This window comes from Camelus dromedarius, chromosome 7 (genome assembly GCF_036321535.1).
Source record: "Camelus dromedarius isolate mCamDro1 chromosome 7, mCamDro1.pat, whole genome shotgun sequence".
NCBI lineage: Eukaryota > Metazoa > Chordata > Mammalia > Artiodactyla > Camelidae > Camelus > Camelus dromedarius.
This window is the reverse complement of record NC_087442.1, coordinates 23,777,282-23,792,769: the sequence shown is the minus strand read 5'-3', so window position 1 is coordinate 23,792,769 and position 15,488 is coordinate 23,777,282. Positions and strand designations below refer to the sequence as shown.

Sequence of the window (15,488 nt, the reverse complement as noted above, 5' to 3'; positions counted from 1 at the left end):
GCACATCAGGAGGGCCCTTCTCTAAAAACACCTTCTCAAGATTCCCAGAACGAGAAGTGATCTACCCCCTTTTGAATCCCCTTTCACACTTATCTTCTCTTACAGCACATACAACTTTCTACCCTGTGCATTGTTTTAAAGTTTTATTTTTTAATATAACTTGAACATAGAGTGTAAATACACACAGACATACATCTCTCTCCCTTAATTAATCACTTGCAGATGATATCACCCAAATGTCAGTCACCCTATTTCTTTGAAATATGCAAATAAAAAAATTATACTGATACATTCAAAGTTCAGATGGTAGCTTTGTTTTGACCCAGAATTCATAGCAAATTGAAGACAATTTTGTAAAGACTACAGTGATTCAACCAGAAGATTGTTCTAATTAACTACACTTGTGCCTCTAAGAAAGATGGAATGAATGAATGAGCCCCAAAGCACAGACTCCCTTACCAGAATCTTAGGAAGAAATAAGGCAATAGAAAATAAATCTGTAATTTCAAGTGTAACATTATGTTAAGAGTCTTTAAGATTTTTCCATAATTATCCAAATAACAATAAAAACAGATAAAGGTATGTGAGTTAAATGTTATTCACATGTTAAATACTGAAGGTCTGATTTATACTAAGGATTGTGCTAGCTGCTACAAAAGGGAGAGAAACTAGAGTCAAACTGATAATAAAATCACACTGTGATCAGAGCAATGATAGGCACAGTGCAAATACAGGGCAACATCTAACCCAGAAGCATGTTGGGATGCAGGTAAGGTGAGTAAAATATGTTTTAGGGCAAGGTTTCTTAACCTTAGCATTGTTTACATATTGAGCAAGATAATACATTGTTTGGGCGGGGAGGGTGGCTAACCTATGCACTGTGCAACACTAAGGGGCATATCTGGTGTCTGCTCACTAGAATACAGTTATGCCGCTCCAGCTGTGACAATGACAATTTCTCCAGACACTGCCATCTCTCTCCTGGGGGCAAAATCACCCTGGGGTTGAAAACCACCGCTTTAGAGAAATATATATCCTAAATTCTGAATCACCGTGTAGCCTGGTAAAGACGAAGAAATAACATTCTAGAAAAAGAGAACACCAAGAACAAGACCTAGTCAAGAAACCAAAAGTTAAGCAAGGTGTCTGTGGAGCTACAAGTATTTCACTAGGGCTACTGGACAGGGGAAAGGCAAGAGGTTTAAAAAAAAGAAAGGAGCGTTACAAATTGGACTTTCTAAATCTGTAACCTGTAAGGAAGGCAGAAATAGGTATCTGCTGAATGTAGTCTCCCCGCCGCCTTCCCTCCAGAAAAAATTGGTATGTGTAGTAGGGGCCCCAATGACATGGCCTTGCATAAAGCAACTGGCAGACTTGGTCATATTTCATTAATTTTGAAGAGTTTTGCTTACTGGCTATGAAATAGTAAATTTAAAAAGGACACTTTTTTGGTAAGTTTTTTTTCTCTTTTTCTCCATCAGTGAGTTGGCAGTATACCTAAACACATTTCTATGACTTTCTTGTATCTTCACAAACTTGAAAAGCTGTGGGTTATTAATAGCAAGTTTGTACTCCCATGATTTAGATTGAAACAAAGTTGGAGGAAGTTTAAAACTTTCTTTAGCCTGGGACAGGTTGGGGGGGGGCGGGTAGGCTGCTCTCAATGGAGTAACATGACCTCACCACCATCAAATTCTCTGTAATGTGGGTATCTTAAAGACCACAGGATGCCCCAGAGTTGAGTCATTCTGTGTCAAAATATTTACCCCTAAACTTAATATAACTTCATTTTATTCAAGTCTACTAAACTCCAGCTTCATTTAAAGACAAATATAAAAGCTATCTCAAGTATTCATTACACTACACTTCCAAAAGAAAGCTGAAATTTCTAGAAATAAAAAGACTATGATTATTGTATACATAAGGAGAATAATTAAAAGTAGTAATAATAAAACTTAAAATGAGAGGCTAAATACTTTGACTTCTAACATATTCCTTTATACGCTAAAACTCATTATACTTCTTCACTAAAATCCAAACACTAGGACAAACGGCTAGTTGTCCTAGTGAACAGAATGCTACTTCATGAATTTAATTAATTTCATGAATTTTATATTCATTCTATTAAGTATTAATAAGTTATTAATAACACATATCATGTTCTAACATTCATCTGACAAAATGCACTAGGGATATATTGCACACACACACACACACACACACCCCTTTGAGAACATGACACCATTTATTCTAGCTATATGAAAAAAAATCACAACTTATGGTATGAGTTTCATATAAGCCCTAATCCGGTTTCAAATATTTTTAAATCCAGATACCAGTATCTATATGGCAAATACACCCAATATATTCCTGTAAGGCTTAAAAATACATTAAAATTATGAATGAAGAAACAAAAAAACCAGATTAACAAGCAGACTATAACGTTAAATAATAAATCAGAATTGAGATAAAGAATCCTACCAACCCAAATACCTCCAAACACTCATGTAGAGATTACAGTAAATATACTGCCTAATGATTAAACACTGGGCAATATCTGAATAGCCCTCCTCTTTTTTGAGGAGACCTATCACAAGTCACATACTGGAAGAAGAAAATTCACCCCAGGCTCTGTTAGGTATTGTTCCACAAATCACTATACAGAGGTATAGATATTATGTATGATTTACACATCATATAATTTAATAAATGATTTTGAAACAAGGTAGTTACCAACAAAAAGTTGTTATCACCGCACACTACATACAAAACAAAATTCCATGCAATACATGCACTATCTGTTCTAAAACACTTAAAATAATTTCAAGGAAATACAGGCTAGTATTTTTCACATCTTCTAATGGGTAAGTCTTTAAGCAAACAAATAAATTATGACTCCACAAGCATTTTAAACATTTGTATTTCAAAACTACCAGTACAAAACCAAAATGCTGGGAAAAGCATCTGTAACATATGTGACAAAAAAGAGATTATCATTATTATATAAGAAGCTGCCAGAAATCACTGAAAAAAGACAAACAACCAAACTAAAAAGTAAGGAAGAGAATATATTTTTATTTTCTTAATTTAAGATATACAAAGTTGGGAGGGAAAGTAATATACTGAAGCAGAAGAAAATCTTAAAAATATAGAAGGAAATCAAAACAATTTGTAACTTGAAACTAATTTTTGTGAACCTAGTATTACTAGAATCCATTTACATGATGTAACAAAGCGTTCCACTGAATGCCACTTAAGACATCTTATTTGTAATAATTCTGAATACACAATCTTTCAAAGACCAATTGCCAACTATATGACAGTTCTACCATATAAATAAAGCTGCTAAATGCATATATAACCAATACAATCTAAATGAGTCAGTTTTACCACATATAGAAACCATAAGTTAAATACAGAATTTAAACAAAAATTCTTCTAGAATATAAACAAAGCGTGCACCACAAAAGTATCATAGTCCTTCATAATGATCCCTGAAAAAGACTGCTACAAGAGCAGAAAACTATGCATCAATAAACTGCTGACAACCTACTGATTATAATTATATTTAGTCAACTTCTTCAGCCATTAGCTTTTGAGAAGTTCACATTTTCATTATAAATCTGACAACTTTTGTCACTTTTTTCAAAGTCTGGCATATTAGTCTCTTCTTCCTCATCTATCAAAATCCAATTTATCCTTTAAAGTTCAGCTCTAATGCTATGTCTCTTAGAACCTTTCCCCTGTTAGCATTAATCTCTCCATTGCCACTCTGAAAGCATTCTGCTTATTCTTTTAGCCACGGCATAAAACTGTGCGTTCTATTAGCTAGCTGATTACATTTAGGTCTCCCTCACTTGTAAACTCTCTGAGAGTCATTTTATCTATGCACAATAATCTATGAGTCTACAGACAACAAAAACAAAGCTACACAAGGCTAGCAAAGACATTCTTTAATTGAATGAATAAAAGAATGTACCACAAGTTTCAAGAAAAGAATGAGAAAACTACTGAATTTATAATTCATTAAAATAATTCAAATTATAAACTCATAAAACATTAAGGGTAACATCCTAAATAAACAAGATAATAATTCATTAAAGGAAAAGGTTATGAAAATCCTGGGATATGGACAGTAAGCCAGATGCAAGCCTCAGGGTTCATTAAAGAAGTAATTCCTGATACAAGAAAGCAAACAATACAAAGGTTCAGTGATGGGGGAATAAAGATTTTTCTCCACCTTCATTCTCCAAGTGGAAACCTACTTCCTAATGGCATGGACAGAATAGCTGGAAAATAGTGTTGAAAGAGGCTTAGTTCACCTTTCCAAATCCTTAAACGGGTAAGTGATGATCAGCTGTGCCCTGGATGTCCTCAATTCCTGCAAGTAAGATAGCTAAGCACTGGAGAAGAGTCTCACCTCACTCAACTAGACATTGCAAATTTTTAGCTCTTGGGAAATGGAAAACTCCATGCCTGCCCAAACCACAACCTACATCTTACATAAAAGGTAAGTCCATCATTCAACTTTAAAATACAGATTTGAAAAGCATGGTATGTTATACAATGAAGATTCCATCTTACACAGTCAACAATAAAACGGACAAGTAGAGTCTTGTAAATTGGGGGGAAGACTAAAACCAAAGCGAAATCATGAATAATTATAATCATTGTATTGTAAGGATTATCTGTCTTAACTATAAATATAAATTTCTTGAAGGTAGACACAATGACATGAATCTTTGAATGTCCCCATGTCTAACACCTGGCTTATAGAAAGTACTCAATAAATGTTTGTTAAATAAATGAACAAATGAGTGAACTGAAAAGCAGAACTACATATTTATTTATTTTGCTTCAAATGCCATACATTAAGCCAAAATGTATGTTGTGGTTTTGATATTAACTAAATATTCAAATAACTGAGTATTAACATGCCTCGGATCAGGAGTTTGCAATCTGAGACTCAAAGGCAGTGGGGACCAAACCTTTGACACTGTATGTCTAAGTCCTTATGCATGCATGTGCATTTTTCTAAGGCAGGCTCTCTAGCTGTCGTCATTTTTTCATAAAGGTGTAGGACTGCAAAAGGGTTAAAACTTCTAAAGAAACATTATCAATTTTGAAAAATAAAAATTATTATGAAATATTAGATACAATTTTATGTTGTACTAGATGCTTTAATGTCTCTCTCTGATGAATCAGAAAGACTCCTGGATCTTACGGAGCACCAGTGAGTCATTAATTACTCAGTAATTAATAAAATTTTTTCAACCATTTAAATGTGGAATATGTGGGAGTTTATTACTATGCTTTAAGAAATTAAAAGACAGTAACTACATAATCATTAATAGGCAACCAATATGACTCACTCAAACAAAAATATTCAAACAGTTTAGCTGTACAACATCAATAGATAAATGGCAAGTCAGTCTCGTAAGTGAAAACAGTACTTTCACACAGACAAAATCAGCAATCCAGAGTTAGGTGGGATGTTTTACAGAACAAGAAAAGGCAGAAATCTCTATCTCATAGCACTCTATCCTAAGAACTAAAAGTAAAACAGACAGGAGCTCTTAGAAGTCTAATGTTTTGGACAAAATGTTAGTAATTTGATTATAATGCTCAGTAAATAGCTAAAACAGGTGTCCTTTTTCTAAGAAACTGAAGAGCAAGAGAAAAAGCCTGCTTCTAGAAACACTGTAACATACAAAAAACTGCTCAGTTTAACCAAGCTGCTTTTTCTAAAATGGAGAAATTCTGAAGGGAGGTGAAGTATGAAAATAATCTAGCATGGTAATGCATTCCGGAGGAAAGTTGGGGAAGGAACCAGTCATGTGCCATATTATGTGGCACAAAAGGCTGGGACTTCTAGGGCCTCAAAATCTGGGGAAAGAACAACAACAACAACAAAAAAAGGAGAGGTGAGCAGTGAAAACTGAAGATGCAGATATTTTGACTATTCTCTCTCCCTTCCTCTGGACTCAAATATTAGGAGAGTAAGCACAAGCCAGGTTCCCCGTACTCTTCCCACTTGCTTAGAGTGAGCAGGCATTATGATACTAAACAAGTAAGCATGACCCTATGCTATTAACAAGCCTGGATGGAAATGTTTTATGGCCTGCCTCCATTTACCTTATTGAGCAAGAACAGAGTAGAAGTCTAAAAATACACTGAGCTATTTGTTAAAATCTGAGACAAAGTTAAAACTATGTGTGATCTAAACCTTTATATGCGTGATCTAAAAAAATCTGCCCAATGTTAACTATGCAAGGCAGAAAACCTAGCTCTATCTAGCCAGCTCTCCAAAGCAAAAGTAAATGTGAAGCTTTCAAAGATAATAGCAATAAAATCTCAAAATCTGAAGAAAGTGGCAATAAGCTTTCCTTCCTATATGAAAGACGCCATATTATGTACCCTGATGAGTCATTAACAAAATCAATTTTGATATACAATGATCTTTTAATATACATTGTCTCCCTAACCTTTGAGAATGGCTCAGTTTTCATGATGAATCTCATCACAAATAAACAAGAATGTGAGTATCATTAGACATTTTAATAACAGGACTAACAGACTTCTCCAAGAATAAAAGCTACAATTCCTCCAAAATTGACTATAAAGCTTGGGAAATAAAGCATTTGCTACAGAAATAAGACAGCAGTATGCTCAGGTCATGTGTAATCACTGTTACTGAGGATGAGAAGCAGTCTTCAAGAGAAATTTTAGTCAAGACGTAAAGATACTAAATTGCACCAAACTGCCTCTATTGCACTGAATTTAACATTTATAAAATGAATTTTAATGAAAAATTCTAGCTAATGATAAATAACAGAAGAAATTTCTTTTCCATCTACCTAAATTTGAGTTGCATAAAGATAATTTTCCTCCACATGACTATTATGTACATCAAGATGTAACATTTAGGTTGTGGCCTGTATTTCTGAAATAATATTGCTTTATGTAGAGGCACAGCTGTGGATTGCTCCTGTACATTTGTTCCAGTGCTTCTTAGAGGTAATACTAATGAAATTGATCTTTTCCTGAACACAAAAATCAGTGCTATTTGCCTGACTCTCCTGCAGCATGCTAAACGATGAGCTCTATCAACAGAAATAAAAACGTTAAGTGTAACTAAAATTATAAGACAGATAGCTTTAAAATGTTACCATCTTGCTAGCAGTAAAGAGATCTTGCTCTATCTTAAGACATATTTTAGAGTTTCAATGAATACGCTCAGATTAAATTGATGACATTCATTTTAATTTAGTATCTCAGAAGAAATAGAGAAACATTATCTTTGTAATAAAAGTTGGCTTATTACCACTCATGAATTTTTTATTAAGAAACTGGATCTAACTAAACATATCTGATAAAGATGCATATGAATATATAATAACTATTATAGTTCCCCCATGCTTTCATTATATATATGATTTAATAACACTGTCAGAAGAAAATGATTACACTGTCTAATGTCAACTTAAAACTAATATTGAGTCATCAATGTTTTAAACACAGCTATCATTTTATGTTATAATACTATCATTCTACGTTATTTTTGAAAATTGTGTATTTGCTGATTAATTTACTGAAAACTTTCAACAATAAGAATTTGCAACATATCAAGTGCAAAAAAGCTTTAAAATTATATATTCCACCAAGTTAGATGGATATTATTATCAATAATGTAGCTTATTCCTGAATGTGGCAAGCCAATGAAAGGACAGATAACACTTGAAATTGAAGAGGATCACAGTGATTAGACCTTTATAGCCAATTCTCAGAATGGGCAATGAAAGATTTGGGGGAAAAAAATAAGACCTTGAGAAGAAACTATTAAGGTGAAAGTATGCAAATGTATGCTGAATGGTATGCTATGGTATGGAATGTAGACTTTGGAACAAAGTAAAGTTGAATGAAAATATTTGAGAAATTTATATGTAAACAAAAATTTCTCTGCTTCAAACTTACTGTTTAATTTTTCCATTCCTGCTAAAATAACAGAAATCAGGGCTTTTCAATAAAACATCCCTTTGTCGTCTTCTAACTTAGGTGCCACCTGTTTCAAACTAGTCTCATCTCTAGATTTAAGTCTTCACATGGTCATTTTCACATAAACTAAGTCTTGACTTTACACATTAACAAAGTCTTCTGACCACATAAAAATAAGACTTCTTCCTCTAACCATCCCACCAAAGAGTACACTTTGAGCTTATGCCACAATGAAATTGCATATGTATAGTTCAATAAATAAAATCTTGAAAAAATATTAACTCAAGGAGAACATTTTTGTGTTGCCAGCATGAGCCACAGCAGCTGGCATGTAGTAAAGACTATTTCATCAACACCACCACTGTTTCAGATTTTTCACACCTTACAATTAACAGTGAAGCATCGCTTTTCTTTTCTTAATGACAGATAAAACAATGATGCCTTTTACAAACGATGTTGTTTCAAATTAGAAGAGTAATACATGTTAAATCTAGATGAACTGAATTAAACCAAGGTCAAAGTGTGTTGTCTGTTAACTATATGAACGCTCAGAAAACTGAAATTCATGTTTTTTGATTCATTCTTTTACACATTAGTCTGTTTAAAAGCTTACATTATTATATAGGTTATACCTTCTTAATTATCTTTAAAAAAACCCAAGTACTATGTCCTTTGACCGGGGTGTTTAAGCATTTTACATTTAAAGTAATTACCAATAGGGAAGAACTTATTATTGACATTTTCTTAATTGTTTCCTGTCTGTCTTGTAGCTCTTTTGTCCCATGTTTCCTTACAGTCCTCCTTTGTGTTTCTGTTTAAAAGCTTACATTATTATATAGGTTATACCTTCTTAATTATCTTTAAAAAAACCCAAGTACTATGTCCTTTGACCGGGGTGTTTAAGCATTTTACATTTAAAGTAATTACCAATAGGGAAGAACTTATTATTGACATTTTCTTAATTGTTTCCTGTCTGTCTTGTAGCTCTTTTGTCCCATGTTTCCTTACAGTCCTCCTTTGTGTTTCACTGATTTTTTTTTTTTCTGTCATGACATATTCTGACTCCTTTCTCATTTCCTTTTGTGTATCACCTGTAGGTACTGTCTTTTTGATTACCACAAAGTTTACATAAAACACCTTACAGTTGTAACTATCTTAAGCTGATAAAAAATAAACATCTATCACATACAAAAGCTCTACACTTTTGCTGCCCCCTACACATACTTTGTTACTGACATCACAATTTATATCTTTTTATATTATGTACCCACTAATGTATGTTTATAGATAGCTTTATACTTTTGTCTTTTAATTTCTATACCAGAATTACAATGACCTACATAATGTCATTGTGCTATTACAGTATTCCGTACTTGTCTATAAATTTACCTTTTCTAGCTTATTTTATACTTTCATATGCTGTCATGTTGCTATTTAGCATTCTTTTATTTTTTCTTTAGAACCTAAAAACCATGTTCATATTTATTTTGTAAATAAAAATGGCCAAAAAATTTGTATCAATATTGTTTGGCAATTATAAACCAGAATTGAGCTTCTAAGACAGGGTATTGAAGGAGCTGTGTTCCTGAAACCAATACAGCAGTTTCAGTCCATTAAAATCCTGACCAATTTTAATACTTACCAGTTCCTTTGCTTAGATATGGAGGCTTAAAGAACTTCACAACACCATAGACATTGACAATCATGCCACTCTTGAGTTGATTCAGGGGTGTATATACATAATGTGTTGCTTGAACCTAGAGAAAGACAGTGAATATATCAATACTAAGTATTTAGACTTTAGAATCATGTAATGATCAAACATGTAAGTTAGAAAGTCCACCTGCAGCTTTTCCTTTTAAGTGTCTAAAAAGAGGTTGTCTGAAAAAAAGGAAATGCACAGCTTACAAAGGTTACTATATAAACCAACTAGCTTTTCTTATAAGTAACTTTGATTATAAATGGTGTAATTTGTAAACAACTCTAAAAATACAGTTTAAGAGATTTTCACCCTGGTTTTTAACCTTAACTAATATCACTTCAAAACTTGTGGCATATATATATGGTTTTTTTTCTATTTTGCTATGAAGATTTTTACTAAGACCTAAATAAACCTAGGTTTTGATTGTAAATGATATAAAGACATTAAAAATGGTAATAAAAGAAAAAAATTCTGAAATAACTGTACATACGTTTGGAAAACAGAGGGGAAGTGATTTACAAGGATATGTCTGCATATTAGTCAAACAATCCTGAAAAGGGTTCAGACATCTGGTCCCATCACCCACCCATTTCACTCCCAATTGGAAATAAAGTTACCTATCATACTAAGAGTTAAAAATTTAAAAATCACATCAGAATGAATTCACTGATTTTTTTCCAAGGAAGCTGATCCCTCAGGTCAAACACAATAGGGTCAGGGCTTGCTCAGAAATCTTACAAAGTGGATCAAATATATACATGCATATATATGTGTGTATGTGGGTGGGGGAGTGTACATTTCTAAATTAAAATGACTATCATCTTACCAAAGACATTGATTCAGTAGAAAAATCTCTGACGCATTTAACATAAACCTGAAAAAAAAGAGAGGGTTTATTTGTATATAAATAATGTCCAATGTGATGATAGAGCTTTAATTGTATAAAACTATACACTTAACTGTATAATAATCAAATTCACTAGAATAGTATAAAGTTATGGCTTACAAATTAAATTAAGAGTAACACATACAAAGTTGTCTAAGCTAAGCTTCAGTTTAAATCATTAATTTTAATATCATAGGATCACTTCTGGCCAATACTCTGTATAGACTAAAAAAAAAAAAAAACAAAAAACCACCCAAAACAAAGAAAAAACCAAAAACCAGGCAGATGCTGCTCTGTGGGCAACTCTACTTCTCTACCTGACAGCCTTGACCAAACAGGTAGTCTCCAAAGGAGTATTGAGGGAGAGGGTGGTGAAGAGAGGAAGAGGATGGACACCTTCATAAGAATGAAATAGGAGGAAATCAGTTTTATCTAAAGAGGGGCCTTTGATCAATTTAAGGTAAAATCAAGCCGACCATCAAAAGAGGCTGATGGTATAACTGCCAAGAATAAGATCAAGAGTGTCTGTGAAGTTTAAAAATTTAACAAACAACTGTCTTTAGAGGATCTTTCTCTTCTACTTGGATTCACTTTAAATACAAAGGCAAGAAAAGGATTTCTATTTTTTTAAACTTAAAATATTCAATTAAAATAATTCAGTCAGACCAAAGAGTTTATCTGCTGATTTACAGAACTACTTTGATTCCATCACTTTAGCTCATTAAAACCACAATATGGTTAGAGACTAAAAGTTACATACTTACATAAACAGTTGATCTGAAGTCTTCAGATGCTTTCAAAAATAAGCAATGTTTACTATCTCTGCTTGTAGATGCAGATGCTGTCAAAACAACAAATCCAGCCACTGCAATGGTGTCCTACATAGGAAAAAAAAATTTTTAAATCATCAAAATACCTGTAAGTCTGAATGCCATATAGATCCTTATTTTTATTACTGTTTAAAAATAGGAAAATATCGTTTCTATAAAATGAAAAACTGGTTAGCCTAAACTTATTTAATGCTTTTTGAATATAAGATTGAAACTACCACCTCCTGTAAAAGGGTCTCAGCAATGTAACCACAGTTAAGTACACTGCCCCACTTTGCAAACCAGGAGCGCACTAACTAAACCACTTAGAAATTTTTATTTCTTTAGTGGGACTTCAAAAATCAATGTTTATCTCAATTTATGTGAATAAGTCTGCATGGATAAACACAATGAAAAGGCAGTGATGATTCAACAGGATGGAAATTAAACGAAACTAAATCTCAGAAAGACTACATTGAGAAAGACATGTCATTAGTGCAAAAATTCTCATTACAAAGCTAATAAATGTGCATAAAGATCCAGGGTATGAGACATAAATGAGAAATTTTCATTTGCATATGAAAAAGAACAAAGGTGTTTTCTTTCTACTTAGATTTGTAACAGAAATAAGAAGCCAATCTCCATTTATTCCTGCCTCTCTCATTCTTTATTTAAATCTCCCTTTCCTTCTTTTTCAAATACTGGAACATCCACACTCAATGAGTTTTGTCTTGCTGCATTATATACGTGTTTTATATATATATAAAAAATATCCTCTAATTATAACACCAAAACCTTAAGATACACTGAGATTCCTGGGCTTTAGGCAGCTTCCTTCAATAATCTTAATCTCTACCAAATGGAAGTCTTCTCCATTAGTGATTTTTGCTTTGCACACACAAGGGTGTGGTGTCAATCCCTAGGATTCTCTATTTAGATCCATTAACTAGGCTGTGAGAATCCTGAAGACAAGGGTCATGTCTTATTCTGCTTTGTATTTACAGGGCCTGGCACAAAGTAGGCTCTCCATAAACTGTCTATGAATCAAAGGAAGGATCATAAAATGCCTTTCTAAAATCTCTGGCCCTATCCAGATACTTTAACTCCGCTAATTTCTGCATTTATTTTCTGCAAGTGAGACTGCAAACACAATAGTGTATGTGCTGTTAATGCTAAATAACCACAATTCTTCAAAGTTAAGTGGATAAAATTTTCCTTCTCACTGAAGAGTTTCTGTTTCTACCATGTTTTAGGCAGTTTTAAAGGGGAATAAAACAAACAGTAAATTTTTTCTGGAATAATTACTTTTAAAAACTGAAAAATATGCAATTTTTGTCAATTTACTTTAGACCAGTATATTCTGATTTAAATGAAAATTTATGATCTTAGTCAAAGATTTAAAGTTGTTTAGTCAAACTAACATAGGAAGATAAACAGAAATAGAGAAGTCATTGGTTTGTCAGCTCCAAAGTCTCTTCAAAGTACAAAAAATAACCTATCTCATGTTATTTTCTATTTCACTTAAAAATGTCTTAAACATAAATATTATACCGAAATAAATACACTAAATGCAAGTGTCAGTGGTAGGGATGCACATTTTTCTATTTTTCTGTATAATCTGAACTTTTAAAGAATAGTATTTCTTTCATGATGGAGAAAGAATAAATCATTACAAGCAGGATATCAGTACTTACATCAAAATGAAAAAAAAAAAATATTCTATTTTAACATTAGCAACACAACTCAGTTAAAAAGTTACAACTCTTCCTCTAGCATACATTTGAAAACACGGAAATAACAACCAAAAACACATTTTAAGAAAAGAAAAATAACATTTATTTATAAACATGAATTTACATTTGAATATACACATATAAATTGCACTGAAGACCCTCAGTGATCTCATGGGACCTTGCCTGTTTTATCTCCATATACTTCCATTCAATATTATACAAATCAGATTCTTGTATGCCCAGTGCTTTTCCACAGATATTTTTTGCGTATTCTGAGCCCCCACTAATTATAAATAGCATTTTTCTCTTCTGCACCTATCTGATCCTATCTTTTGAAATCTGGGCTGTACATGCTTCTTCCCTGTGAGGTCTCCATTAGATTGTACCCCAAAGAAGGAAGAAGGAATAATTCTTCCTTCTGCTGAACTTTCCTAGTCAGCATTTCAATATTTTTCATGTTGTATGTATACTTGTAAACTTTTCTTAGTCTTTTTACTGCCCTGAAAACTCTATAAAATTATTGGGACTAAGAATGTCTTATCTACCTGAAAAACCCCTACAAGTGACTGGTGGAGGCTTCTGTTCATAACCAGAGATCAACAAACATATGTTGAATAAATTAATTAACATTGGTAAAAACTGAAGTACAGATCTAAATAAAAGAGAGGAAAAACTAAATGGCTCTTAGACTCATTCCCATGAATTTGTTAATCATACTGGCTTTCAAATTAATTCAAATACAGAGAATAAGAAAGATAAATATACAATAGGCTGTACTAGTTTGTATAAACATTCATTAGATTGAGTTGAGAATGAGATTTAATATGCATTGTTCTAAGTTTCTGAGAAGAGCATACTAAAGCCATTCAAACAAGAATGGGAATGACACAGGTCAGTGGGAAGAGTGCAGCATTCTGACATACCAGAGTAGGCATCTCTCAATCTGACGAAAATAGTATTAAGGAACCAGCCCGAGAATCATAACCAGGTTACTAAAAATGATAAGGCTTTAATCACTATCTTCGCATGAATGTCTTGAGTTAAAACACACTTGGTATGACTGAAATCTTTGAACTAACTCAGGATTCTCACATACCAGTAAAGGGGTCACTTCCTTTTTGTGTCACAGTGCCTTAGAAAGAGTGAATCCTCATCATTAAACAATTAATTTAGCCAATAGGAATATTTCTACCGCAAACCAGACTCAGAGAAAATGAATGAAATCAGTACAGGTCTTTTTAACATGTGTTCTTTAAAAATGAACAATTACAAGGAAAAAAAAATCCAACAACTTACTTGCATTTAAACAAATGGTTTTTACATGCTAACACAACCAGTGGTGATATAGGAAGTAAATCAACAGGTAACAAAAATGTAAACCACAAAATTAGTGTATTCATTTGCTAATTTTTAATGGATAAACTATTAAAAATTCTCCAGTCATTACACTTAATAAGCAGGAAAAGGGCAAAGAAAATATGAAACTGATAATCCAAAAAGAAAAACTTTTCTGGCTTTAACAAACATTAAGTAATTTTTACTACCCTGACCTTGAAAATACCATTAGGTTATCATATCTTAAAACACTGTTACAGAGTGAAAGGGTACAGGGAAAAGCTACAGACCTGATGTCATGACAGTGCAGTGATTGACAGAAAATGCTTTTCTAATATAAAAAAATGCATTTCATAGGTATTAGCATCTCTTGGACCATGTTAACACCAAGGACGTAATTACGTAACATTAGCATAAAAATCAAAATCTTTAAATGGTCAACAAACCATTTTATGATCTGATGCCTACCCAGCTCACCAACCATATTTTGTGTGACTCACTCTGGAATTGTGCCTTCCCTTAATTCTTCAGCTTTCCAAGGATCCTCACTCAGGACCTCTGTAAATGCTGTTCTCTCTTACTGATCTGCTCTCCCAGGACCCCTGTGCTCGTTCTTTCTGCTACTTCTCTCACTCTGCTACTCAATCTTAGTACATACTACAATTGGATAAAATAATTAATTAAATAACAGTTGTTTAATTCCATTCTTCTCCACTCCACACTATTCCATGATGGCAAGGTGCATACCTGTCTTAATCAGTTAAGATGTCTGACATCAAGTACAGAAGACAAAAAATATTCAACAAGTGTTTGGACAACTCAAAGAATAACTAAATATATGAATACACACACACACACACACACACATATATAAAATGTATCTTCATTACATCTTAAACTGTACAACTACTACAAAACTTACTTCATAGAATCTTAGCATTTTATAACTGAAAAGGACCTTAGAGATCATGAAATCTAACACCTTCGTTTTTCAGATAAGAAAATAAGGGCCAGTGAGGCTAAATGAA

General features: G+C 33.0%; 1 protein-coding gene across 4 annotated transcripts in view; it reads right to left on the bottom strand.

Moving 5' to 3' along the window:
• Positions 1-15,488, bottom strand: part of POT1 (protection of telomeres 1) — a 77,391-nt gene that overhangs the window by 48,570 nt on the left and 13,333 nt on the right. For all 4 annotated transcript variants that reach the window (XM_031455294.2, XM_031455296.2, XM_031455295.2 and 1 more), the window contains 3 exons: positions 11,348-11,461; positions 10,524-10,571; positions 9,638-9,752 (listed from right to left, as the gene is read on the bottom strand). In XM_031455294.2, coding sequence (XP_031311154.2) covers positions 9,638-9,752; positions 10,524-10,571; positions 11,348-11,461 — 277 coding nt within the window. The remainder of the gene's footprint in view (positions 1-9,637; positions 9,753-10,523; positions 10,572-11,347; positions 11,462-15,488) is intronic.